Source organism: Chiloscyllium punctatum, chromosome 10, assembly GCF_047496795.1.
Source record: "Chiloscyllium punctatum isolate Juve2018m chromosome 10, sChiPun1.3, whole genome shotgun sequence".
In the NCBI taxonomy this organism is placed as follows: Eukaryota; Metazoa; Chordata; class Chondrichthyes; order Orectolobiformes; family Hemiscylliidae; genus Chiloscyllium; species Chiloscyllium punctatum.
This window is the reverse complement of record NC_092748.1, coordinates 37,097,522-37,123,307: the sequence shown is the minus strand read 5'-3', so window position 1 is coordinate 37,123,307 and position 25,786 is coordinate 37,097,522. Positions and strand designations below refer to the sequence as shown.

General features: G+C 40.4%; 1 protein-coding gene across 1 annotated transcript in view; it reads left to right on the top strand.

Moving 5' to 3' along the window:
* The first annotated feature begins 370 nt into the window (after positions 1 to 370).
* The window catches only part of plcl1 (phospholipase C like 1), a 330,762-nt gene continuing 305,346 nt past the window's right edge, over positions 371 to 25,786 (top strand). Inside the window, exon 1 of the mRNA XM_072578930.1 lies at positions 371 to 1,016. Coding sequence (XP_072435031.1) covers positions 723 to 1,016 — 294 coding nt within the window. The 5' untranslated portion in view covers positions 371 to 722. The remainder of the gene's footprint in view (positions 1,017 to 25,786) is intronic.

Sequence of the window (25,786 nt, the reverse complement as noted above, 5' to 3'; positions counted from 1 at the left end):
TAACCATCAATTTATAGCAAAATAGAACATTTTCGATGATAAATTTGTGTTAAATAAAAAAATCTACTTTTAAAAAAAAGCTGCTGTCGGTCTCACCCTCTGTGTAAAACAGAGTGGATAGTATTGCTTACAGTATGGAATGAATATTTAATACAAAGTTTCAAAAGAAACATGCTACCTGAATTAACATACTGAGCAAATATATTTTCTGGAATGTTTATGAATTTTGTTGTCATTAAAGCCTAAAACTATTAGTAATATTTTATGAGTAACACAAAAAGCCCCCTCCTTGCCTCACACTGTTAGGTACGCCCACTTCTACTCGGTCCTATTGGTTAGGAGACGAGACTCTGCTATGCTAACTGGTGGAAGCCCATGTCAATTAGTTGAGTAGCCAAAAGCTGTCGGTGTCAGTTTGCTGCGAGAAATAAGAGAAAGGAAAGTGTGAGTAAGGCAATCCTATGCACTAGAGCGGGTTATCCGCAAACTTCCTGTTTTATCAACGGAATTGAAACGATTTATATCTGAATTATTGCAGATCTAATTTGACTTCAGACTGGCACATGAAACCGCGCCTCTTTTTCAAGTGCTGAGTTCTTGTCCGAAGTGTGTTCTGCTTCGGTTGTGCTCTGACAGCTATGGGAGTCTCGTCGAGCAACATTGCCGCTGGTATAATTTGTTGAGAATACAAACATTACTTGGAGTATTGTTTAGTATAATTTATGCACAAAATGGCGGAAGGTCGGAAGGAGAGTGGACTTGATGGATCTGAGTTACTTGAGGAGCCTGAGCCAGTTGGTGATTCCCGCAAAGCTTGGGACACAACGGAAGAAGACTTGGAAACTGTTGGAGCAGCGGTGGCCAGCGGAAAGGGCAGGAGGAGGCGAAGTGCCGTTTCAGCGGCTGGAGATCGTTTCAGTCCCGGAGAATCTACGTCCTTGGGAACAACAGGAGATGTAGAAGCTTGTCTCATTGAGGCTGCCAAAGCGACACCCCGCAGAAGTAGCATCATTAAGGTATGTCATTTAGTCTCTCGCGACGTTATGAGTATGCACCTACCAACCTGACAATAATTCTTGCATGCCAAAAGGAGACTCGGTGAAATATTTTGAGCAATGTCCAACACTTAACAAAGCACTGAAAAAGAATATTTTTCTCTACATGCATTTTTTAAGGAGTCCATTATAATACATTTTTTAAAAAAAACCCAAATTGATTGAGATAGTAATTGGTATAGCTAAATGTCTCGCTTCGGACACTTTTTAAAATATTGTTGTGAATTAGCTGGCGAAGGTAAATAAGTTGCTTTTTTCTTTCCGACGACAAAGTTTTGGTCTCAAATATGTGTTATTCGATGATGCCCTGACAGCGAATTCGAACTTGCTCTTGGGGCCATGTGAGGTAATATGCCCTAATATGGATCGCTGGTGCTTTGATACTGAACTACTCCGCATCTTGTATCATATAGCAGGGGAGTCTCTGATTTAAATGCGAACAAAACATCATGTCACTAAGGTTACTTTTGCTTGGTACCCCTCCTGTAACTGAAATCTGTTTCTTTAGGAGAAACAACTCTGTGTACTCAGAGCATTCAACAAGATTATGTGGATTTTTTTTACAGTTAGTACAATTTGCTCTGTAGTTTTAATTTAACACTCATTTCTTAAAACGAAGTTAGAGCCACGATGTTATACATTGGTTAATATAAAGTTGAAACTTAGCTTTCTGACAAAATCTCTTTTTGTACATGTTTTGTACTGTGCAAGGCAGCAATCTCTGAATATTATAATGTTCAGGGAACGAGCAGAATCAATTTTGCTACATTTGACAGCAGGCTTGTCTTGGCTGCATTTGCTCTTTGAATATGCTATGTGGGACCATTATGTTTAATCAACCTGTTTAGAGATGTTATATGTCTCTGGAGCAAGTGGGACTTGTCTCCTCACTCAGAGGTAGGACACAGTGTATCTATTACGGTGTACATATTTGCCTCAGGTGAACTCTAATTGAATATTAGAATTAAGTTCTGTATATATTCTACGTTGTATTACTGTTTTAATTTTGTGTAGTTAAAATTTGATGTTACTTGTTCAAAACCACTTAATCTCTTCACAAGTGCCTGGGATCCTCGCTCACTGTCTACATTGCAAAAGAATTTGTCTCTTGCCAAATTGTAAGATACATTTGACACTCTAGTCAGGAACTACAGCAATTTGTTTTGAGGGTTTTGCATAATCAAGATTTCTAGAACTTTATTTTCTTGTTTGATATGTATCAGTTAGCATTGTTTTTGACTACATCATTCTCAACTGTTTAAAATTGGTCTTTGCATTTGTGTCTTGACATTGTACTGCATCTATAAAATTGCTGGATTAGATATATTGCAGGTCATCTCATGGTTTAACTATTCTAAACAAAATTAGTTAATTGTTAAATTTGTATTTACATACTTAGGCAAATAATTCACATTCTCATGCCATTTTTCTTTTTATCTGTACTTCTCTCTTGAAGGTTTTAACTCAGTGCTTGGGTATGATTTTGTGACTGGCAAAATACTTCAGTACCTCACCTGAATAATAACTACTGAAGCACAAATCTTGATTGTGAACATCACCACATTTGCTCCTTAACCAGAAGAATTTACAGCTCAGCACAATTTGTCCTATGATATCTAATTATGTAATTACAATTAAGAAAGTTGATTAGTTTTGAGGGATGAGAATCCTGACTGATTTTTAATTCTAGACTAAGTGGTCAAACTCACAGCTTGTCTCTGGTTGTATTCATTGGTATACTTGGGGGGGGGGGGAAGAAAAATTAATTGATAAAGGTTTATCAGAATGGTTCTAGATATGAGAAACTTTAGTTATGAGGATAAATTGAAGAATTTTGGACTGTTTTCCCTGGATAGAAGATCTGATTGAAGTTTTCAAAATTGAGTGGCTGGACAGGATGAAAACAAAACCACTTGTAAGAGAAATAAGAATGACAGGATTTAAAGAGATGTGCAAATTAAGTAAGGGTAATATGAGAAAAAAAACTTTTTTAAGACAGTGAGTTGTTAGCTATGGAATGAGGAGCCTTGAAATATGGTAGAGGCAGGTTCACTTGAGGCATTCAAGAGGGCATTCGATGGTTTTTTAAAAAAAGAATTGTGTGCTGAGATATGGGCAAAAGGCAGAAAATTGGCAGTAGATAACAGTGCAGGCATAATTATCTGAATTTGTCTCCTGCACCATGATAACTCTGAGAACTATTCATTCTGTGAAAATGGTCAGTAATTGGCTGACTTTCTAGGAGCTAAGCTAGAACTAATTGTGAATTCCTGCTTTACATGTGCACCAGATTCACTTGAACACAGACTACTGATGTGCTCTACAAAACATATGTCAGTTTAAATCTTAAACTAGCGAAGATTGCATCTGATTGTTGAATGTAGGCAACGATTTGTAAATACCCTTAAATATTTATCTTACTGTTTCCAAGTCAGTGGCAGAACACAGAAAAATCACAAGACAGATGTTTCACCAGAATCAGAATAAATGTTCATAGTCAAATACTGGAAGGCTGAACTAAATACAGAAAATGCTAGAAGTAAGCTGAAAAGCCAACTTCAGTGGCATCTGTGAAGACAGAAACAGTTACCATTTGTATATTAAACCTTCTTCGTATTTCAGGAAACAAATTGAGATGCAATAGGTTTTAAGCTAGTACAAACTTAGTGTAAGGTGAAATTAATAGCTATTGGTCATACAAGAAAACTGATCTATCATAGTCAGGCTTTTCATTACCTAATTAATGTTGCAGCAAATCTAGTCCAAGGAGAGAATGTTGATTGCTATGGTCTCCAGAGAATTCTGTGCTTACTGTCTTTTATTTCTGTTGAGACTCCAGTTTGTGCATGACTTTAGAACAAGCAATAACAATTTGTTTCAAGAACAGCTAATTTTGTAATATTTTACAAAACTAGAACTTTTATCAGACTTCCAGTTTTATTTTTGGTCGGTCTCTTGCAATTTTATCTCCATATTATTTAACATAGACAATATTGGCTCAGATATCCTGATGACCAGACTGTCGTCAGAGCTGCATAGACTGGAGTCGTATGCCGGGCCCATGTGGAACCCCTGACACAGCTGACTTTGTGAGAATGCCCAGGAAATTCAATTTTTTGATGGGCAATTGCCTGAGTTTAGAATCCTCCAAAATAATTCATTAACTTCAGAGAATTCACAGGGTTTCGCCTCACTTAAGCTAATAGTTACCCTGGAAGTGTTAGACAATAAAAAAATCCCAGTCCAATTCTTGGGGAACTATTAAGCTGAACCTAAACTGACCAATGCCCCTCTCCAGATGACATGTCTCCTGGCTCCTTATATCTCTGACAACCATCCTCTAATTAGACTCGACTCTCTCAACAGATTCTGCACCCACCCTTCACTCCATGTCTCAACCTGATTTGAGAATCGTGCCCTTCCCAATCTAAGCTAGATGCTGTCAGACATGCCCCCAACTCTGCGTCCAACACACCCTGCCAAACCCTCCCTCACTGCCAGCCTGACTCCTTCTCCAGAACTAATGCCACCCAAAACTTTCCAGGATTAGACAGTACCAGCCCTCCTGAATTTGACAGCTACAGCTTGACCACCATGGTCACTTCCTTCTCTGGATCCAATACTGCCAAGCTACCTATCCCACTTTGCCTCTCCGCCACTCCTTCTAATAGCCAATACTAATCCATCCTGTGGCCTGAACACTCCAGTCATCCTTGATTTACACAAAGCACTCCATCATTTACCTGGCACCTCATTAACCTGGTACCCTATTTATTTGTCACCATGCTGTAGTGATTGTAACAAGATCAGTCAACTGGATATCATAGAATATGAATTCCCTGATTAGGCATTATACTCATAGAGTCATAGAGATGTACAGACCCTTCGACCCAACCCGTCCATGCCAAACAGATATCCTAAATTAATCTAGTTCCATTTGCCAGCATTTGACCTATATCCCTCTAAACCCTTCCTCTTCAGATCCTTTCCCATCCAGATGCCCTCTAAATGTTGTAATCATGCCTTCCTTTGGTAAATCATTCCATACATTCACCACCCTCTGCATGAAAATATTGTCCCTTAAGTCCCTTTTAAATCTTTCCCCTCTCAACTTAATCCTATGCTCCCTAGTTTTGGGCTCCCCCACCCAGTGGAAAAGACCTTGTCGTTTTACCCTATCCATGCCCCTTATGATTTTATAAAGTTCTATAAGGTCACCTGGTTAGGTCACATTTTGAATACTATGTGCAATTCTGGTCTCCCTGCGATAGGAAGGATGTTGTGAAACTTGAAAGGGTTCAGAAAATATTTACAAGGATGTTGCTTGGTTTAGAGGATTTGAGCTATAAGGAAATGTTGAATAGGCTGGGGTTATTTTCACTGGAGCTTCGGAGGCTGAGGGTTTAAAAAACGTCCTTTTCCATTTGAATTTTGAATTATTCACTCCTGTAAATTTGAACAGATTAACACAAGAAAAATCCATTCCCTGAAACATTAGCCCTGTTTCCCTGTCCACAGGTGTTGCCAGAGCTGTTGAATGTTTCTAGCATTTTCTGTTTTTATTATCTCTGTCATGGAAGATGGGTAAAGGGATAGTTTTGCTCCAGAGTATTAGTCTGTTGGTTTGTTTGACTGTAAATAACATGTTAAAAAGTGTGGCGCTGGAAAAGCAGAGCAAGGCAGGCAGCATCCAATGAGCAGGAAAATCAATGTTTCGGGCATAAGCCCAAATAACATGTGCTGCTTTCCTTTTGCATAGGTGGTATGGGGTTATGAGGGACATGGGTCATGAGGTGTAAGTTGACATGGTGTATGAGGCAGTATAGGTCATGGGTGGGTGGTTGGCAGTATGAGTTAGCCTGGTTTAGGTGGGTGGCTAGCGGTATGAGTTGGCATGGAGGGAGCATTGAGTTATGAGGGTCCATTGGTGTAGGTACGGGTGCATGGAGTGTTGTGACAGTGGGTCCTAATAGCTTTGAAAATAATTTGGATTGAGTTTCAAGGAACTAAAGTAGGTTTTCTAACCAACCTGTCCTAGAATTCACCTGGTTGTGCAGCCATTTAGGACATATTTGTGTGATCAGCAGATCAGGGCTTGATCCTGCACCTACCTCCCTCAAGTTAAAATTGAGTCTAATGGACACCAGTAGACTGAAGTGGATCTGCAGTGTTGGGAAATTTCCCAAAGTCAGCTACTCACCTTGCTAATGAAAATCAGCCATGTACCTAATTAAAAAAGGACAAATTCCAACAAAATTTGGTACATAACTAGGGTATAGTCCAACACAGAACTGAAAAGAACTTGGCAAAGATGCAAATCTGGATCATGGAATTTTCAAAATGATACTTTTACATAGGATGAACTGAAATTCTTTTAAAAACATTGTTTTATTTAGAATGTTGTGGATTGTTTCAGCTGCAAGAGGGATTTTCAGAGCAGCTTGGTGGATGTTGATTAGCCTGGAGGTTCTTGAATCGGATTAAAATTCTTGACAACATTTTTTTTCAAATATGTCTTTTTTACATCTGAACTAGGAGCAGGAGTATGCAATATGGCTTCTTTGGCCTGGTCCACAATTTTAATAAGATACTGGCTAGTCTAATTGCAACCTCAAATCCACATTCCCACCAACCCCTGATAATCTTTTATCCTCTTGCTTTAAAAGAATCTATCTATCTTTGCTTTAAAAATATTCCACCACCTTCTCAGGAACAGTTCCAAAGATTCATGGCCCATTGAGAGAAAAAACAATTACCACACCTGTGTTTTACAAACCTTGTTTTTAAACAGTGATACCTAATTCTTGATTCTCTCATAAGAGAAAATATCCTGTTTGCATCCAACCCATCAAGATCCTTCATGTTTCAATCATGTCATAGCTTACTCTTCGAAACTACAATGAGTATAAGCCAAGGAGAAAGTGAGGACTGCAGATGCTGGAGAGTCAGAGTTGAGAAAGGTAGCACTGGAAAAGCACAGCAGGTCAGGAAGCAACCAAGGAGCAGGAGAGTCCATATTGCCTCACCCCCCCTCCACCACCACCACCACCGTGGCTGACCACTTCAACCCCTCTCCCACTGATGCAAGGACATGCAAATTCTGGGCCTCCTCCACCGCCAAGTCAAAGCCACCGGGCAACTGGAGGAAGAATGCCTCATCTTCTGCTTTGGGATCCTTCAACCACAAAGCAACAATATTGAATTCACTAGTTTCTAAACCTCCCCTCCCCCACCTCATCCCAGATCCAAACCTCCAACTTGGCACCACCCTCTTGACCTGTCCTACCTGTCCATCCTCTTTCCCATCTATCTGCTCCACCCTTCCTACAGACCTACCACAATTAACTCCCACCTGCATCTGCCTATCGCCTTCCCATCTACCTTGCCCACAGCTCTACCCACACCCCCTAGGAATCTCTCATCCCCCTCCCTGCTCCACATTCCTGATGAAGGGTTTATGCCTGAAATTGCATAAATCAACTGGCCTGCTCCTCGGATGCTGTCTCACCTGCTGTGCTTTTCCAGCGCTATCCTTTTTGACTGTGAATGTAAGCCAACCTGTCTAAACATTCCTCAGAACACAATCTGCCCTTTTCAGGTCTTAGTTTTCTAAATCTCCTCTGAACTGTTCCCAATACATTTACATCCTTTTTAAAATAAGTAAACAATTATTGCATGCAATACTTCAGATGTCCTGTACAACTGAAGTGCAACATCTCTACATTTGCATTAAGTTCCCTCACAATAAATAACAACATTTTATGAACTTTCCTAACTACGTGCTGCATACTAATCTTTTGTGGTTCATGCACAAGGCCAACCAGGTCCCTCTGCATCTCAGATGGAGGTCACTTCAGATATTTGTGAGGTGCTGCATTTCGGAAAGGCAAATTAGGGCAGGACTTACACACATAATGGGTGTGTTGCTGAGCAAAGAGACCTTGGAATGCGGGTTCATAGTTCCTTGAAAGTGGAGACACAGGTAGATAGGATTGCGAAGAAGGCATTTAGTTTGCTTTCCTTTATTGGTCAGAGCGTGGATTATAGGAGTTGGGAGATCATGTTATGGCTGTACAAGACATTGGTTAGACCACATTTGGAACATTGTGTGCAATTCTGGTTTCACTCATGTAGGAAGGATGTTGTGAAACTTGAAAGGGTTCAGAAAAGATTTACAAGGATTTTGTCAGGGTAGGAGGGTTTGAGCAATGGGAAGAGGCTGACTAGCCTGGGGCTATTTTCTCTGGAGCATCAGAGGCTGAGGGGTGACCTTTATAGAGGTTTATAAAATCATCACGGGCATGGATATGGTAAACAGACAAGGTCTTTCCCAGGGTGGGGGAATTCAGAATTAGTGAACATAGGTTTAGGGTGAGAGGAGAAAGATTTAAAAGGAACTTAAGGGCAACCTTTTCATACAAAGGGTGATGCGTGTATGGAATGAGCTGCCAAAGGAAGTGGTGGAGGTAGATACAATTACAATTAGAATATTTAAAAGGCATCTAGATGTTATATGAATAGGATGGGTTTAAAGGGATATTAGCCAAGTGCTGGCAGATGGGACTAGATTAATTTAGGGTATCTGGTCAGCATGGATAAATCGGACCGAAGGATCTGTTTCCATGCTGCACACCTCTATGACTCTATCTGCAGTATATCACCATTTAGATAACTAACCAAATGGACAATTACACATCTACCCATATTCTACTCCATAGCCAGATCTTCACCTGTTCACTTAACACTATCATTGCGTGGCCTCTTTATATCCTCTTCACAGCTTACTTTCCCATCTATCTTTGTGTCATTATCAAATTTGGCAATTGTATCTTTCATCCCTTCAGCCAAGTAATTTAATTCATAAGCAATTGAGGTCCCATCAATGGTCCCTATGGGTCAACACTTATTGTGCCTTGTCAACCTGAAAATTAGACCTTTATGCTTTGCTCTCTGCTTCCTGTTAGCCAGTCTTTCTTCTATCCACGGAACATCATCTGTCCACTACACCTCCAATTTTGGTGTCATCTGCAAACTTACTAACTATAACTCCTATGTTTACATCCAAGTCATCTATATAAATGATGAAAAGTAGTGGACCCAGCACCGATCCTTGTGGCACTCCACTGGTCACAGGCCTCCAGCCTGAAAAACAACCCTCCACTACCACCCTCTGTCTTCTACCTTTCAGCCAGTTCTGTATCCAAATGGCTAGTTTTCCCTGTATTCCATGAGATCTAAGCTTGCTCACCAGTCTCCCATGGGGAACCTTGTCGAACGCTTTACTGAAGTCCATATAGATCATATCTACTGCTCTGCCCTCATCAATCCTTTTTGTTACTTCTTCAAAAAACTCAATCAAGTTTGTGAGACATGATTTCCCACGCACAAAGCCATGTTGACTATCCCGAATCACTCCTTACCTTTCCAAATGCATGTACATCCTGTCCCTCAGTATTCCCTCCAACAACTTGCCCACCACCAACATCAAGCTCACTGGTCTATACTTGTTTAGACTATGATTAGACTCTCTACAGTGTGGAAACAGGCCCTTCGGCCCAAGAAGTCCACACCGAAACTCTGAAGAGTAACCCACACAGACCCATTTAAGCCACTTACCTGGCTTGTCCTTACCACCTTTCTTAAATAGTGTCTTGGGATTTTGAAAAAACTTTTCAATATTCGTGGAAAAGTGGAAAATTAGTGATAGCTATGCCGATGACACTGCTGAGAGCCACTGCATGAGAATTAACAGCATAGTGTGCCATTTTGAGAACTCTGCTGTTGACACAAATTTCAAACAAACCTGTTGATTTAACCGTTTTGTTGTTTAGTAGAGTACATTGTGATTAGCCATAATATTTTACATTTGAAATATGCATGAAGGTCAGTATTCAGAAAGCTATTTGAAGCTATTTTTAACAAGCTATAGTTATTTGTAAATTTTAAATAGTTTAATAAATGATAAGCATATTCTCTATGGAAGCTTAAAACCTTTAAATCATGCACTTCCATAAAATATTAAAAATATTCTTAAAGGCTACTTCTCCAAAGGTAATCTAATTTAGATGATCAATAATTTATTTGTCCTAGTTACCATTAAAATTGTTGTAACCTTCTAGGTGGTAGAAGTTAAAACTAGACATTTTTGGGAAAAAAAACACAAGCCTAAGTAATATGAGGTCAAATATATTGTCTATTGAATTATACCTGTTGGAGGTCTGCTTTGGAACAGTGCTATTTCGTTAAGATTACTTTAGAATTATCTGCTGTTTCCTTAGTATGAGGATCAAGGATTTCATTGAACATTTACAGAACACTCTGAATAGCTAGTGTTCATTATCCATATTAACATCAATCACAAAGGTAAGAAGAGAGATGAAGTACTGCAGTAGAAAATGGAAAGTAAGATAGATTTTCATTCATATAACACTTTTTATGACTACCAGATATCTTGAAGCATTTTGCAGCAAGTGAAGTACCTTATTGAAGTGTAGGCACGATTTGTCATGTAGGAAATGAATTTTGGAAAAGGACCTCAAAACAGCGTGGTCTGGATTACTTTCTGTGGAACATTCTGTGAATTACAGATGCAGGAGGAAATTACAAATGAATATGTCCAAGAGGAGAGAGCTTAAAATTCCTGGGATTTTGGAATGGGTTCTGGAAGACAAGGGACTTCTGCAAGCTAGATGGTTTGAACCTCACCAGCACTAAGACCAGTATTGTGTGAAGTTTGCTGGTGCTTTTGGGCAGGGTTTAATCCAGCTTGACAGAAGGTTGGAACTTGAATGTAAATTCAGCAGGGAGAAAAACTAAGCTGTAAATGTAGCCACAATACAAACACGGCTATTTGTTCTCTTGGGTCTGCTCTGCCATTGAATAATTTTATAGCTGATCTAATTGTGGCTTTAATTCTCCAATACCACCCACTACGATAAACCTTGACTCCTTTGTTAGTCAAGAAACTAGCTACCTCTCAAAAATTTGTCTCATCTCAGTATCAAACGGGAGGCCATTTATTTTTTAACTGTGACCTCAGTCTTAGTCTCTCACACCAGAAGAAACCTCTTTTCAGTATCCATACTATCAAGATTTTATCTATTTTTATAAGATTATCTCTCATTCTTCTAAACTTCAAAATATATTAGCCAAATTTTCCAGCCTTTTCTCAAAAGGTATCCCCGCCCCCCCCCATTCTATGTATTTGATGAATCCCTGCTTCCAAGACATTCATATTCTTTTTAAAATAAATAAGGTACTGTACACAATACTCCAGATGTGATCTTACCAATTCCCTGCTCAACTGCAGCAATGTATACCTATTTTTACATTCCATTTTCCTTCCAGTAAACAAAACCTTGCTTTTGCCTTCCTCATCACTTGCTTTACCTGCATACTGTTGTTATGTTACTCATCTAGCAGGGCAGGCAGACTCCCCCTGTACATCAATTCTGCAATCTCTCTATATTTAAATTATATCCAATTACTTTTCTTCCTGCCAAAGTTGTCAAGTTCATATTTTCCCTCATGATACTCTCACCTACCAAATTTTGACCCTCTCACCTAACCAATGTACAGTATGTCTCATTGCAGACTGCTTGGCGAGAATTTAATGTTGTCTTGAATGGCGTGGCAATGAGTAAGTTGGGATATTGCAGTGAAAACTAAAAAAATCAGATTCCTGATGTTGAGACAAAAAATGATTAATTTTCCTTTAAGCTTCAAACAGCAAGTTCTGAATTTCAGTATCTTATTTCCATGCATTTGCATCTCACTAATCATTAATCCTACTCATTCCATCTCCCTTCCCTCCCCGAGAGACTAGACAGCACCATGCCTGAAATGAAAGTCATAATGGTTCCTGGTGACATAGCTTGTTGCTTGATTCTCTAGTTCTTTATCTAGTTCTGCCATTACCATAATTTCCCTCATGTTCCATGGAGACTATCGTTTTCCACAGCTGGATCATTCAAGTGGGCATAAGCCAAACCACAAGCCTCACCACACCATTTCTGGTCCAACTTACACTTTGGCTTCTCTGGATTTCACTGTGAATTCTATAGGCACTTAGGATTTGCATGCTTCTGCAGGTTGCTTTCTCTGCAGGAACATATACACATCTCATGCATCCACAAAGAACATGAACCTTATCCTCTTAGTTTCTCCCTTTGTCTGTGTGGGTTTCCTCTGGATGATCCGGTTTCCTCCCACAATCCAAAGATGTGCAGGTCAGGTGAATTGGCCATGCTAAATTGCCTAGTGTTAGGTGTGTTAGTCAGGGGTAAATATAGGGTAGGGGAATGGGTTTGGGTGGGTTTCTCTTCGGAGGGGCAGTGTGGACTTGTTGAGCCGAAGGGCCTGTTTCCACACTGTAGCAAATCTAATCAGATCTAATCTAAGCACTCACTTTGCGCTAACGTAGAGGCTGCTGGTCTTTTAGGCCAGCTTTGCTTTTTATTGCTTCAGGTCTTTAGTGCAAAATTGCAGGCAGCTAGTCACCGTTGTTTCCGCTGATTTTCATGACATAAATTTTTCACTCATAACTTATAGGCTGTCAGCTTCTGTAGCTTGAATTTCTGTTTAAACACAAAGAGAGAGGCAGACAGTTGTTGCTGTTTGGGGTGTTGAACAGTTGGGGGGCGGGGTGGTGTGGGGTGGACATGTTGCTCTTCAGCAGAGGGATGTAGTTGTCTTTGAAAATATCCTGTTCACTAATGCCCTTTAGGGAAGGACATCTGCCATTCTTACTTGATCTGGTTTACATGTGATTCCACACCCAGAGCAATGCAATTGATTCTTAACTGCCCTCTGGGCATTTAGGAATGGGCAATGAATTTGGGTCCTACATTGCATGAATGATTTCATTTTGCATGGCAAACACATTGCATATACTTCAACCATATGGCCATGTCTGAAAGTCACTATTGGAGTGATGGTGAACTGTAGTCAGGCAGGGGATGTCGCCACTCATTGAATGTGTAGTTGGACCAATCTCAGTTTAAGGAGTTGACCATTCTTAGGCACTTGATCTGGCAAAAGTCTCAGGATCAATGTCATTGCAATCCAGGAACTGGGCCTTTTTCAGTCCTGCAGGTTAGTGCAACCAGTCCACAGATCAAAGGCACATCAGTAGGGGGACGGTAGAGATACCAGTCTGGGTGATGGGCAGTGCTTAGTCATATCTTTCCTCCCATGTCAGTTTGGGTGGTCACACTTAGCTTTGGAGATTTGGATATTAAGGGTCAGGGGCTCATCAGGGTGCACTCCATTCAGTACTACAGAAAGTGGGAATCTCAGTCCTGGAGTTGGATTTCATTAAACTTTGTTACTCAGAGAACAATAACAGTGAGGGGTGGTCATTCAAGATAGATAGGGAGGGTTTCGTATATCATAGGAGGGGTGAGGAAGCTGTGGTAGTGGGGATTTATCACAAATCCTTATCAATTAGGCGAAAATGAGGACTACAGATGTTGGAGATTAGAGTCAAGATTGGTGCTGGAAAGGCACAGCTGGTCAGGCAGCATCCAAGAAGCAGGAGAGTCGACGCTTTGGGCAAAAGCCCTTCATCAGGAATGAGGCTGGGAGCCTCGGGAGTGGAGACATAAATCATTATCACCCTGCCTTTAGTAAGAGGAGTCTGTATAGTCAATAGTGGATTGGCAAATCGCAAAGCCATGGGATATGTGGATAAATAGGGAACAACAAGAAGACATAGTGGTGGTGATGTCAGTGGACTCGTAGTCCATAACCTGAAACTAATATTCAAGAGACATGGGTTTGAATATCACCATGGCTGAAGGTGAAGTTTGAATTCAGTAAAATCTTGACTTAAAAACTAGCCCAATGGATGTTGATTGTCTGAAAGAAAATCTGGTTCACTAATGCCTTTTATGGAAGGATATCTGTCATTCTTACCTGGTCTAGTTTACATACCCACTGCAATGCAGTTGACTCTTAACTGTCCTCTGGGCGTTTAGAGATAAGAAATGAATTTGGGTTCCAGCCAGCTACAGCCATATTGTATGAATTATTTTCTTTATAAATATTAACCATAACATAAAGGGCTGGAGAGGTGCTGAAAGCCAACTGAAGGTGCAGAGGAGTGTCAGGTGGAACATGCAACTCACTCTGTTGAGGACATGAAGTTGAAATGTTGCCATATTAGCACCAAGCTCAATGAAACAATAAGGAGATAAAATGGCTGATTGTACATTAAATTACTGTTTCTTTTTTCATGGGCAGAGTACAGTTATTTAAATGTAAGGTTCTAATAGGAGTAATTGTAATAATCATGCATTTACTGATTGTGCTTTGCTTTTAATAGAGTCCATCAAATTGGACTCTATTTAAAGACCATTCTTTTGGCAGAAATTATGAACTCAAGCAATCATGAGCATTATGTATTAGGCCTGCCATGTCACATAATTAAAACTATGCCAATGCAAACTTAGAAGTCTCACCTGGCTTTGCCATTTTTGCAACATTTTTCATAATTGATAAAGCCTGTAAGACAGTGATTTGGAGCTGACATATTCTCAAACCGAGCTGTAAGTGTGCGTGACATGGTCTGTGATCTTCAAGAATGGCCTTTTGGGAAGGGATGCTATTATAGTGGAGGAGTACCTGCATTAAATTCACTCAATGTCACATCAGCACTTTGATTTGGAACATAGATTTGTATAACACCACTTAATTCAGAGCTCCATACTGAGATATGAGATTTGGCTCCTTGTGAGGACATAACATATTGAGAACCTTGAATGACAACAGATATTGAAAGGTTGGCCAAAGAGAAAAAGAAAGCATTTGTAAGATTTAGGAAACTTAAATCAACCAAGACCCTTGAAATATAAAGTAAGCACAAAAGTTCTTAAACAAGAATTTAGGAGGGCCAGAAGGCTTGAAAAGAAATGTAGGAGTGTTATATCCTCCTATAATCTAAGGCAATCCTCCACACTATTTACCATTTCATAATTTTTGTATCATGTACTGATGAACCCTTTTTCATTCAAGTCTAAATCATTTATATAAACCACAAACAGCAAGGGTCAACATTGACACCTACAGGACCCCAGTGGACACAGACTTCCAGTTGAAAAAAAACTTCTCAACCATACCCTTTGCTTCCTGGCACTGAACCAATTGTGGATCCAATTCACCAAATTTCTTTGGATCCCGTGGACTCTTACCTTTGCTACCAGTCTACCATGTGGGACGTTATCAAAAGTCTAGCTGAAGTCCAAGTAGATTACAGGCAGTTGTCCTCTAATGGCTGTTTATTAAATACGAAATTGGATGTAATGTGATTTGTGAATTAAAGACCTTAGTTTTATAAAGCGAACTCCTATTCACTGTTACGCAATTCCATCCCTGGCAGTAGCTGAGTAGCAAAACCTAGCCTCAGAATCCTCTGTTTGCGAAATGCAAACTCAATGTGTTCAGCTAAAACAGAAATGTGATCTCTGCAAGCCTTGAAACTTCGTTTGAAACAGAGAATTGTAGACTACATTTAGAAGGAATTTTATTACAAACTGGGGGAGAATCTTGAGGAGGACTGGACTTCCTTGTTGGCATCACGTGGTCAGTTGGCATGTGTGCTTTCTGAAGAGTTTCATGAAAGGTACAGTTTTGTAGTCAGTGATTTTAGTGTTAAATTGTTAAATTTACTGTATTATTTCATTAAATATATGATTTAAAGATATAGTTTAGACTATTATTGGTGTTAGGCTAACTACTATCTTTGTTTCAGTCTTTACTGATATTTTTGGTGATTTGCCCCAAACCCTGTTTTTCCCTTTAGGCCCCATTATTTAGATTGCATAAATTTCTGTAACATGGCGTCGCACAGGAATACAACCACCATGATAAAGGAGAACTACCTGTACATCTAAAGGATTGCCCTCACTGACGTACCTGGTCACCTCTACAAAATATTCAAACAAGCTGGTCAGACATGACCTCCCATTAACAGAACCATGTTGCTGGTTCTTATTTAATGCTGACTGTAAACATACAGATTAATTCTGCACCTCAGAATCGCTTTCAATATTTCCCCACCACTGAGGTGAGACTGACTGACCTGTAGTTTTCTAGTTTATCCCTTGCATCTTTCTTGAATAAAGGCACAGAGAGGAATTGAAAGTTTTTGCAAGCACCCCTGCTATTTCCACCTTGTCTAACTCAACAAGATATTTCATCTGGTCCTGGAGGCTTCACTACTTTTGAGCCTGCCCATGTCATCTTTCTTACGAATGAACACTGATGCGAAGCATACATTTAGAATGCTAGCCACATCCTCTGGCTCTACATTTTGACTGTGGTCCTTAACAGGCCCTACTGTTTTCCTCACTATCCTTTTATCCTTGATGTTCCTGTTAAACAACTTAGGATTTTCCTTTATTTAACCTTCCAGTATCTCTTCATGGTTTCTTTTAGCTCTTCTAATCTTTTTAAATCCCATCTTTCACATTCTATGTTCCTCTTAGGCCTCTGCTGTTTTGTGTGCTTAATATCAGTGATAAGCCTCCCTTTCTCTTTCAATGTAATGCTGTATATCCGTCAAGGACGTTCTCTTCATAGTCATAGAGATGAGTAGCACGGAAACAGACCCTTCGGTCCAATTCGTCCATGCTGACCAGCTATTCCAACCCAACCTAGTCCCACCTGGCAGCACTTGGCCCATATCCTTATAAACCTTTCCTATTCATATATCCATCCAATTAAATGTTGCAATTGTACTAGCCTCCACTACTTCTTCTGAAAGCTCATTCCATACACGTAACACCCTCTGCGTGAAAACGTTGCCCCTTAGGTCTCTTTTATATCTTTTCCCTCTCACCCTAAACCTATGTCCTCTAGTTCTGGACTCCTCGATCCCAGAGAAAAGACTTTGTTTGTTTATCCTATCCATGCCCCTCATATTTTTGTAAACCTCTATAAGGTCACCCCTCAGCCTCCGATGCTCCAGGGAAAACAGCCCCAGCCTGTTCAGCCTCTTCCTATAGCTGCAATCCTCCAACCCTGGCAACATCCTCGTAAATCCTTTCTGAACCCTTTCAAGTTTCACAACATCTTTCCGATAGGAAGGAAACCAGAATTACATGCAGTATTCCAACAGTGGTCCTGTACAGTTGCAATATGACTTCTCAACACCTGTACGCAGTACTCTGACTGATAAAGGAAAGCATACCAAACGCCTTCACTGTCCTATCTACCTGTGACTCCACTTTCAAGGAGCTATGAACCTGCATTCCAAGGTCTCTTTGTTCAGCAACACTCCCGAGGACCTTACCATCAAGTGTATAAGTCCTGTTAAAATTTGCTTTCCCAAAATGCAGCACCTCGCATTTATCTGAATTAAACTTCATCTGCCACTTCTCAGTCCATTGGCCCATCTGATCACGATCCTGTTGTAACCTAAGATCATGATTTGGAGATGCCAGTGTTGGACTGGGGTGTACAAAGTTAAAAATCACACAACACCAAGTTATAGTCCAACAGGTTTAATTGGAAGTACTAGCTTTCAGAGCGCGGCACGTTCATCAGGTGGTTGTGGAGGGCACAATTGTAAGACACAGAATTTATAGCAAAAGTGTACAGTGTGATGTAACTGAAATTATACATTGAAAAATACCTTAACTGCTTGTTGAATCTTTCATCTGTTAGAACACCATGATAATTTCACTTCTTTCATATGTAAATCACAAAACTTTTTTAAAAAAAGTTACATTCTCAAGTTAACTGTAACAATTGGTGTCAATTAGATAATATGTTGAAGGTGTTAGCTCTGTGTTCCCTGTCTGTGCCATAATGTTTAGACTGGTTCTAATCTAAAAAGTGAGTTCACAGAGTCTTACATGGATTCATGCAGTCTTTGAGCAAAGTACAATGCTACTTTGCTCAAAAACTGCATGAATTCATGTAAGACTCTGTTAACTCACTTTTTAGATTAGAATCAGTCTAAACATTATGGCACAGACAGGGAACACAGGGGGCGAACACCTTCAACATATTGTCTGGCTGACACCAATTGTTACAGTTAACCTGAGAAAGTAACTTTTTAAAAAAAGTTTTGTGATTTACATATGAAAGAAGTGAAACTATCATGGTATTCTAACAGATGAAAGACTCAATAAACAGTCAAGGTATTTTTCAATGTATAATTTCAGTTACATCACACTGTAAACTTTTGCTATAAATTCTGTGTCTTACAATTGTGCCCTCCACAACCACCTGATGAAGGAGCCGTGCTCCGAAAGCTAGTGCTTCCAATTAAACCTGTTGGACTATAACCTGGTGTTATGAGATTTTAACTTTGTAATCTAAGGTAACCTTCTTTGCTGTCCGCTACACCTCCAGTGTTGGTGTCATCTGCAAACTTACTAACTATAGCTCTTATGCTCACAACCAAATCATTTATATAAATGACGAAAAGTCGTGGACCCAGCACCGATCCTTGTGGCACTTCACTGGTCACAGGCAATCGTCCACCACCTCCCTCTGTCTTCTAGAGGATGGGGAGCTTGGTTGCCTGCCATCCTGCCATACAGTCATAGAGATGTACAGCACAGAAACAGACCCTTCGGTCCAACTCGTCCATGCCGACCAGATATCCTAACCTAATCTAGTCCCATTTCCCAGCACTTGGCCCTTATCCCTCCAAACCTTTACTATTCATATACTAATTCAGATGCCTTTTCAATGCTGTAATTATACCAGCCTCTGCCATTTCCTCTGGCAGCTCATTCCATACATGCACCACCCTTTGCATGAAAACGTTGCCCCTTAGGTGTCTTTTATATCTTTCCCCTCTCATCCTAAACCTATGCCTTTAGTTCTGGACTCCCCCATCCCAGGGAAAAGACCTTGTCTATTTATTCTAACTATGCCCCTCATGATTTTATAAACCTCTATAAGGTCACCCCTCAGCCTCCAACATTCCAGGGAAAACAGCCCGAGACTATTCAGCCTCTCCCTATAGCTCACATCATTCAATCCTGGCAACATCCTTGTCATTCTTTTCTGAACCTTTTCAAGTTTCACAACGTCATTCCGATAGGAAGGAGACCAGAATTGCACACAATATTTGAAAATTATCAACATCCTGCATAACCCCAACATGACCTCCCAACTCCTATACTCAATACTCTGACCAATAAAGGAAAGCATACCAAACGTCTTCTTCACTATCCTATTTACCTGCGACTCCACTTTCAAGGAACTATGAACCGGCACTCCAAGGGCTCTTTGTTCAGCAACACTCCCTAGGACCTTACCATTAAGTGTATAAGTCCTGTTAAGGTTTGCTTTTCCAAAATGCAGCACTTCACATTTATCTAAATTAAGATCCATCTGCCACTCCTCAGCCCATTGGCCCATTTGATCAAGATTCCATTGTTCTCTGAGATAATCTTCCTCGCTGTCCACTACACCTGCAATTCTGGTGTCATCTGCAAACTTACTAACGATACCTCCTATGTTCACATCCAAATCATTTATGTAAATGATGGGAAGCAGTGGACCCAGCACCGATCATTGTGGCACTCCACTGGTCACAGGCCTCTAGTCTGAAAAGCATCCCTCCAGCAGCATCACCCTCTGTCTTCTACCTTTTGAGCCAGTTCTGTATTCAAATGTCTAATTTGCCCTGTATTCTGAGATCTAACCTTGCTAACCAGGAACCTTGTCGAACGCCGTACTGAAGTCCATATAGATTGCGCATATGGCTCTGCCCTCATCAATCCTCTTTGTTACTTATTCAAAAAACTCAATCAAGTTTGTGAGACATGATTTCCCATGCACCAAACCATGCTAACTACCCCTAATCAGACCTTGCCTTGCTGATCTTTGAGGGGCCCTATTCTCTCCCTAGTTATCCTTTTGTCCCTAATTTATTCATAAAATCCTTTTGGATTCTCCTTAACTCTATTTGCCAAAGCTATCTTCTGTCCTCTTTTTTTGCCTCCTGATTTCTCTCTTTAGTATACTCCTACTGTCTTTATGCTGTTCTGAGGATTCACTTGCTCTCTCCTGTCTATATCTGATATATGCTTCCTTCTTTTTCTGAACCAAATCTCAATTTCTCTAGTCATCCAGCATTCCCTACACCTACCAGCTTTTCCTTTCACCCTAATAGGAATATACTGTCTCAGGACTCTCGTTATCTCATTTTTGAAGGCTTCCCATTTTCCAGCCATTCCTTTACCTATGAAGATCTGCCCTCAATCAGCCTTTGGAAGTTGCTGCTTAGTACCATCAAAATTAATATTCTTTCAATTTATAAATTCAACTTTTAGATCTGGTCTATCCTTTTCCATCACCATTCTAAAACTAATAGAATTATGGTCGCTGGTCCCAAAATGCTCCCCCACTGACATGTCAGTCACCTGCCCTGCCTTATTTCCCAAGAGTAGGTCATGTTTTGCACCTTCCCTAGTTGGTATATCCACCTTCTGAATCAGAAAATGTTCTTGTACACACTTAACAAATTCCTGTCCATCTAAACCCTGAACAGTATGGCAGTCCCATCCTTTGTGTGGAAAGTTAAAATCCCATACAATACCCACCCTATTATCCTTACAGATAACTGAGATCTCCTTATGGAGACTATTAGGAGTTCTATAATACAATCCCAGTAAGGTGATCATCCCTTTCTTATTTCTCAATTCCACCCAAATAACGTCCCTGGATGTATTCCCAGGAATATCCTCCCTAATTGCAGCAGTAATGCTATTCCTTATCAAAAACATCACTCCTCCTCCCTCTTGCCTCCCTTTCTATTCTTCCTATAGTATTTGTATCCTGGAACATTGAGCCAGTCCTGTCCATTCCTGAGCCACATTTCTGGAATTGCTATGATATCCCAGTCCCATGTTCCTAACCATGTCCTGAGTTCATCTGCCTTCCCTGTTAGGCCCCTTATTGAAGTAAATACCATTTAATTTATCAGGCCTATCGTGTTCTCTGCTTTGTTCCTTCCTGCCCTGACTGTTTGACTTGCTCCTTTTCCCAACTGTACCAGTCTCAGTTTGATTTCTTTCCTCACTCTTTCCCTGGGTCCCACTCCCCCATCTTACTTGTTTGAATCCTCCCAAGAAACTCCAGAAAATATCCCTCCCGGTATGTTAGTCCCTTTTCAGTTCAGGTGCAATCCGTCCTTCTTGTACAGGTCACTTTGATTACAGAAGAGTTTCCAATGATCCAAAAATGTGAACCCTTCTCCCCTGCACCAGCTCCTCAGCCACACATTCATCTGCTCTACCTTCCTATGCTACCTTCACTGCCCTTGAGGATCTCTATTTTAAATTCCTGCCTAATTTTCTATATTCCCTCTTTAGGATCTCATCCTTTTGCCTTCCTATGTCGTTAGTTACAATGTGTACAATGACCTTCTGCTGGTCCCTCTCCCCTTTTGAGAATATTCTGCACCTGCTCTGAGATATCCCTGGTCCTGGCACCAGGAAGGCAACACATCATTCTGATATTTTGCTGCTGGCTGCAGAAACATCTGTCTGTGCCTCTGTCACAATAGATTGCTTGGAATCCGAGGTACCCCTTAGAGCCAGTCTTGATACCAGAAACTTTGGTGTTCATGTTACGTTCCTCAGAAAGTCCATCACCCCCTATATTTTCCAAAATAGCGTACTTGTTTGAAATGGAGATAGCCTATCCCTCCTACCTTTACTGGAGGTAACCTGACTATCTGCGGCTTTTCTCCCTTCCTTAAAATGATCAGAGGATTAGATAGGGTAGACAGTGCAAGTCTTTTTCCTAGGATGATGACGTCAGCTTATACGAGGAGGCATAGTTACAAATTGAGGGGTGATGGATTTAAGACAGCTGTCAGAGGAAGGTTCTTTACTCAGAGAATGGTAAGGGCGTGGAATGCCCTGCCTGCCAATGCAGTTAACTCTGCCATATTAGGGACATTTAAACATTGGATGAGCACATGGATGATGATGGGATAGTGTGGAGAATTAGTTCACAAGTCAGTGCAACATCAAAGGCCGATGGTCCTGTTCTGCACTGTATTGTTTTATGTTCTATAACTGCCATCCATCACACCCCTTAGCCCTTGTAAATTTTTCATTGAGATCTGATAGGATTCGCAACCAAAGACACTTCCTGCAGACATAATCAGCAGGAACATGCAAAGTCTTCCTAAACTCCCACATCTGAAAGTCTTCCTAAACTCCCACATATCACTCTTCTAAAAGCCATCTTTGCTCCTTCACAATCTATAGACCCAGAAAATAGCACTGTCTTATTGCCTAAAAAAAGTGCTCCAGGCTAACTTAGTTCTTATGGTTTATATTTTTAAAAATTTAATCAAGAAACCGATCTCAATAATACATATAATGAAGAAAGAACCCACTCTACTCACTACTGTCAATCTACAGCAAGGTTACATGTGAAAAACTATGCACCTATCTGTTGCTGTGCTGTGAGCTGTCCCACACAGGTTCCTCTAAGGTGAATTTCGCTTTTTGTTAATTTTTCCTGGACATACTCCACTGTCCAGAGCTCCATGAACTCAAACAACAAATGCAATAACTGTGCAGATTCACTGCTGTGTCAGTTAGCAGTGTAGGTTTCTTTCTCTATCTCCCTCAGTGACCATGTGGTTGCTGTCTTTTGTCTGTTTTCCTCCTTTCAAAAGTGATGTAGGTTTGATCTTTTTTTCCTCAAAGTTCCAAAACAGTGCAAGAGCACATAAAATAGTAATTACTCCTGGAATTCGAGGAAATCACCTCCAAAACCAAAAACCACTTGTCTTTTCCTTCGAGGCCAACTTATGAAAGATGTTTTCCTACAATGACACAAAGGAAGGGAACAAATATGATGGATGGCAAAGGTGTTAGTAGTGATGTAGAGGCAGAAGAGATAACGAGATGTCTCCATTAAGTGAGTAGAAAGTGTAGAGGGGAGGGAGGATGAGTTGAGTGAGAGCTGTTGACTAGACATGCTGAAAAGAGAATTGCCATCCATGAGCCTTGATGAGAAGCATATGCAGTGGTGGAGTTAGTGTGTGCAATAACTATTCATTATGAATATTCATTAAATGTGTCCACCATTTTCTTATTTTCCATTATTAATTCTGGCAGACTCTCTCTCTGGAGACCTAGTACTTAATTAATGTGCTTTTCTCCTTTTTAAAACTCTTTAGGAACTCTTGATATCTGTTTCCGTAACTTAACATAGTTTATTCTTATATTTAATTTCTTATTCTATATTAATCTTTAAATCATGTTTTGGTGTTGTGCCTCACTTGGCAACTGGAAATCGAGCCCACTATTCTCAGAGCTGTCATAAAAGTTCAAGATTTTATAGAAATTTGGAAAATCCTCCAACTTACCTGTCTTTTGCACCCAGGGTGATAAATGTATGAAACTGATTTCTGTACTTAACAAAGATGACTATTTATTACAAATAAATAAATTCTAGCTGCAGATAAACAACCATGAACTGTTGATATATAGAACTAATAGCTAAAATTCTAACTATGTTATAAAATTGCCCTTTTACACACATTCAGACAGAAAAAAAACATGTATGTTATGAGCAGAAGGAAGAAATAGGAAGGCAGTTCAGTGAACTTTGTCCACAGGCTTCCCTCATGTAATCCTCATGTCAGGGCAATCCTCAATCTTCCCTTGCCACCGAGTTTAATTTGATTGCAGGGATAAAGCGTAACTGATTCACATTTCTAAACCTTATGACTTATTGATTAAAAGTCACAGCGTAAAGCAACAGTTGTGGGGGAAAAAAAACTGATTATCTGTAAGCTTGAGGTGATTTCACTGCAGACAAAAGGGAAACTTCCTTCTTGAACATCCGATGGCTTCTGGCCAAACTTTCATGCCACAAGCTGGTCAGCTACCTGGGAACTAAGCACATAGCTGTTTTCAGGCAGACAACCTTTTGTCATTGATAACTTGTCATCATTCCACAACAAATCTACTACTTGTTCCCAGCTGAATCTCCACTTATATAGACTCCCTAACTCTATATTGTCTTCTCCAAAGCCTGAACGAGCAACATCTATTACAACACTTCAAATTAGTGCAAGTAACTTACTTTTAAAAAGTGCAGTTTTCCTTGGTTTTTGAAACAGTTCATTTCTCATTTCAATCCACTGTCCACAGTACAGAAAATATAAGTGTCATGATTGGATGAGGGCCGGGTAGATCTTATTGACTATGAAATCCTTGATTATGATTGCTAACCTGGGCCAATCAGATAGATATAAACAGGAAATTCAGAGAGTCTGCTCATCCTAGGGACTAGCCCTGAGCAAGCTGTTCAGAGTTCATGTACTGTTCACATGTAAATAAAAGCTAACTGGTGGCAGGACACCTACCTCCTTGGAGTTATTTCAGTGGCAACAAAAGTGGGATACACCCATTGGAAGTTAAAATGAGGGCGATGAAAAGTGTCCCAGCTCCCACATATCGGAGATTTGGTCTTTCCTTGGGTTGGTGAATTATTACAAGAAATTCATATGCAACCTAGCCTCCATCTTGACACCCCGACACCTACTATCGAAAATGGGCTATCCTTGGAAATAGTTGTCTGGCCAAGGCGGGGAGTCTTTAGAGAAGTGAAAGAGCAGCTATTGTCATCGAAGGTGTTGGCCCAATATGATCCCAAGTGAGAGGTGGTGCTGACATGCGATGCCTCTCTGTATGGTACCAGGGTAATGTTGGGTCACTGGTGGCTCAAGGGAGAGGAATGTTCAATAGCGTATGCTTCCTGGACTTTGGCTGATGCCAAACACAAATATGCCCAGATAGAAAAGAAAGTTTTGGCAGTCATCTATGATGTGAGAAAGTTTCACCAATATCCTTATGTAAATTTGTCATTGTAATAGACCACAAACCCCTGCTAGTGTTACTTAAAAAAGACAAGGCCGTATCGCCCATATTTTCTGGTCAAATTCAACAGTGGACCCTTATTTTCAGTGTGTAAGTTATAAGTTGGAACATTGCCAAGAGGCAAATGTAGATGCCTTGAGCTGCCTACCACTGGCAGATACACCACTGGTGGTCCCTCTCCTCAGAGTCCATTCTGGATTTAAACATTTTAGATCCCTTTTTGGTCACTGCTGATAATATCAAACTGTGGACACAAAAAGATCCCATGCTGGCAACTAAAACAGCTGGTGGTGATGGGAAAACAAAAAAAAACTATCGCAACCAGAATTGAAACCTTTCTAGCAAGACCAAATTAGTATAGAGGACCAAATTACTAAGGGCAGCAAAAGTGGTTGACTGGAGTAAACCAGAGTTGCTGATGGGGAAAAGACTGCACACCAGGTTAAACCTGATATTCTCAGACCTAGGAGGGGGAGACTGAAATGCCAGCAGGAATGCCAATGCAGGCCAAATTCCTTCTGAGTGCGGGAGAGTTTGCTTCAGGGGACCAAATTTGGTGTCAGAACCATGGAAATGGCCGTGTATGGGTATGAGGTAAGGTTGACGCGAGATCAATTCCTGGGACATACAAAGTTTGGGTAGGTGCGGTGGTCCTGAACAAACATATGGATCACATGAAAGTGGCTAACTTTAAACTGAGTAGGAGGTAAACATCCCTGGCCTCACAGAACAGCCAGAAAGGCTTTCAGAAACTATGGCTTCTTCCCCTCTGTGTAGTGTCAAAGAAACCTAAGAGTCCAAGATATATGCAGCTTCAATATCATTACAGCCTGAAGAATTGGAGGAAACTCTAAGAAG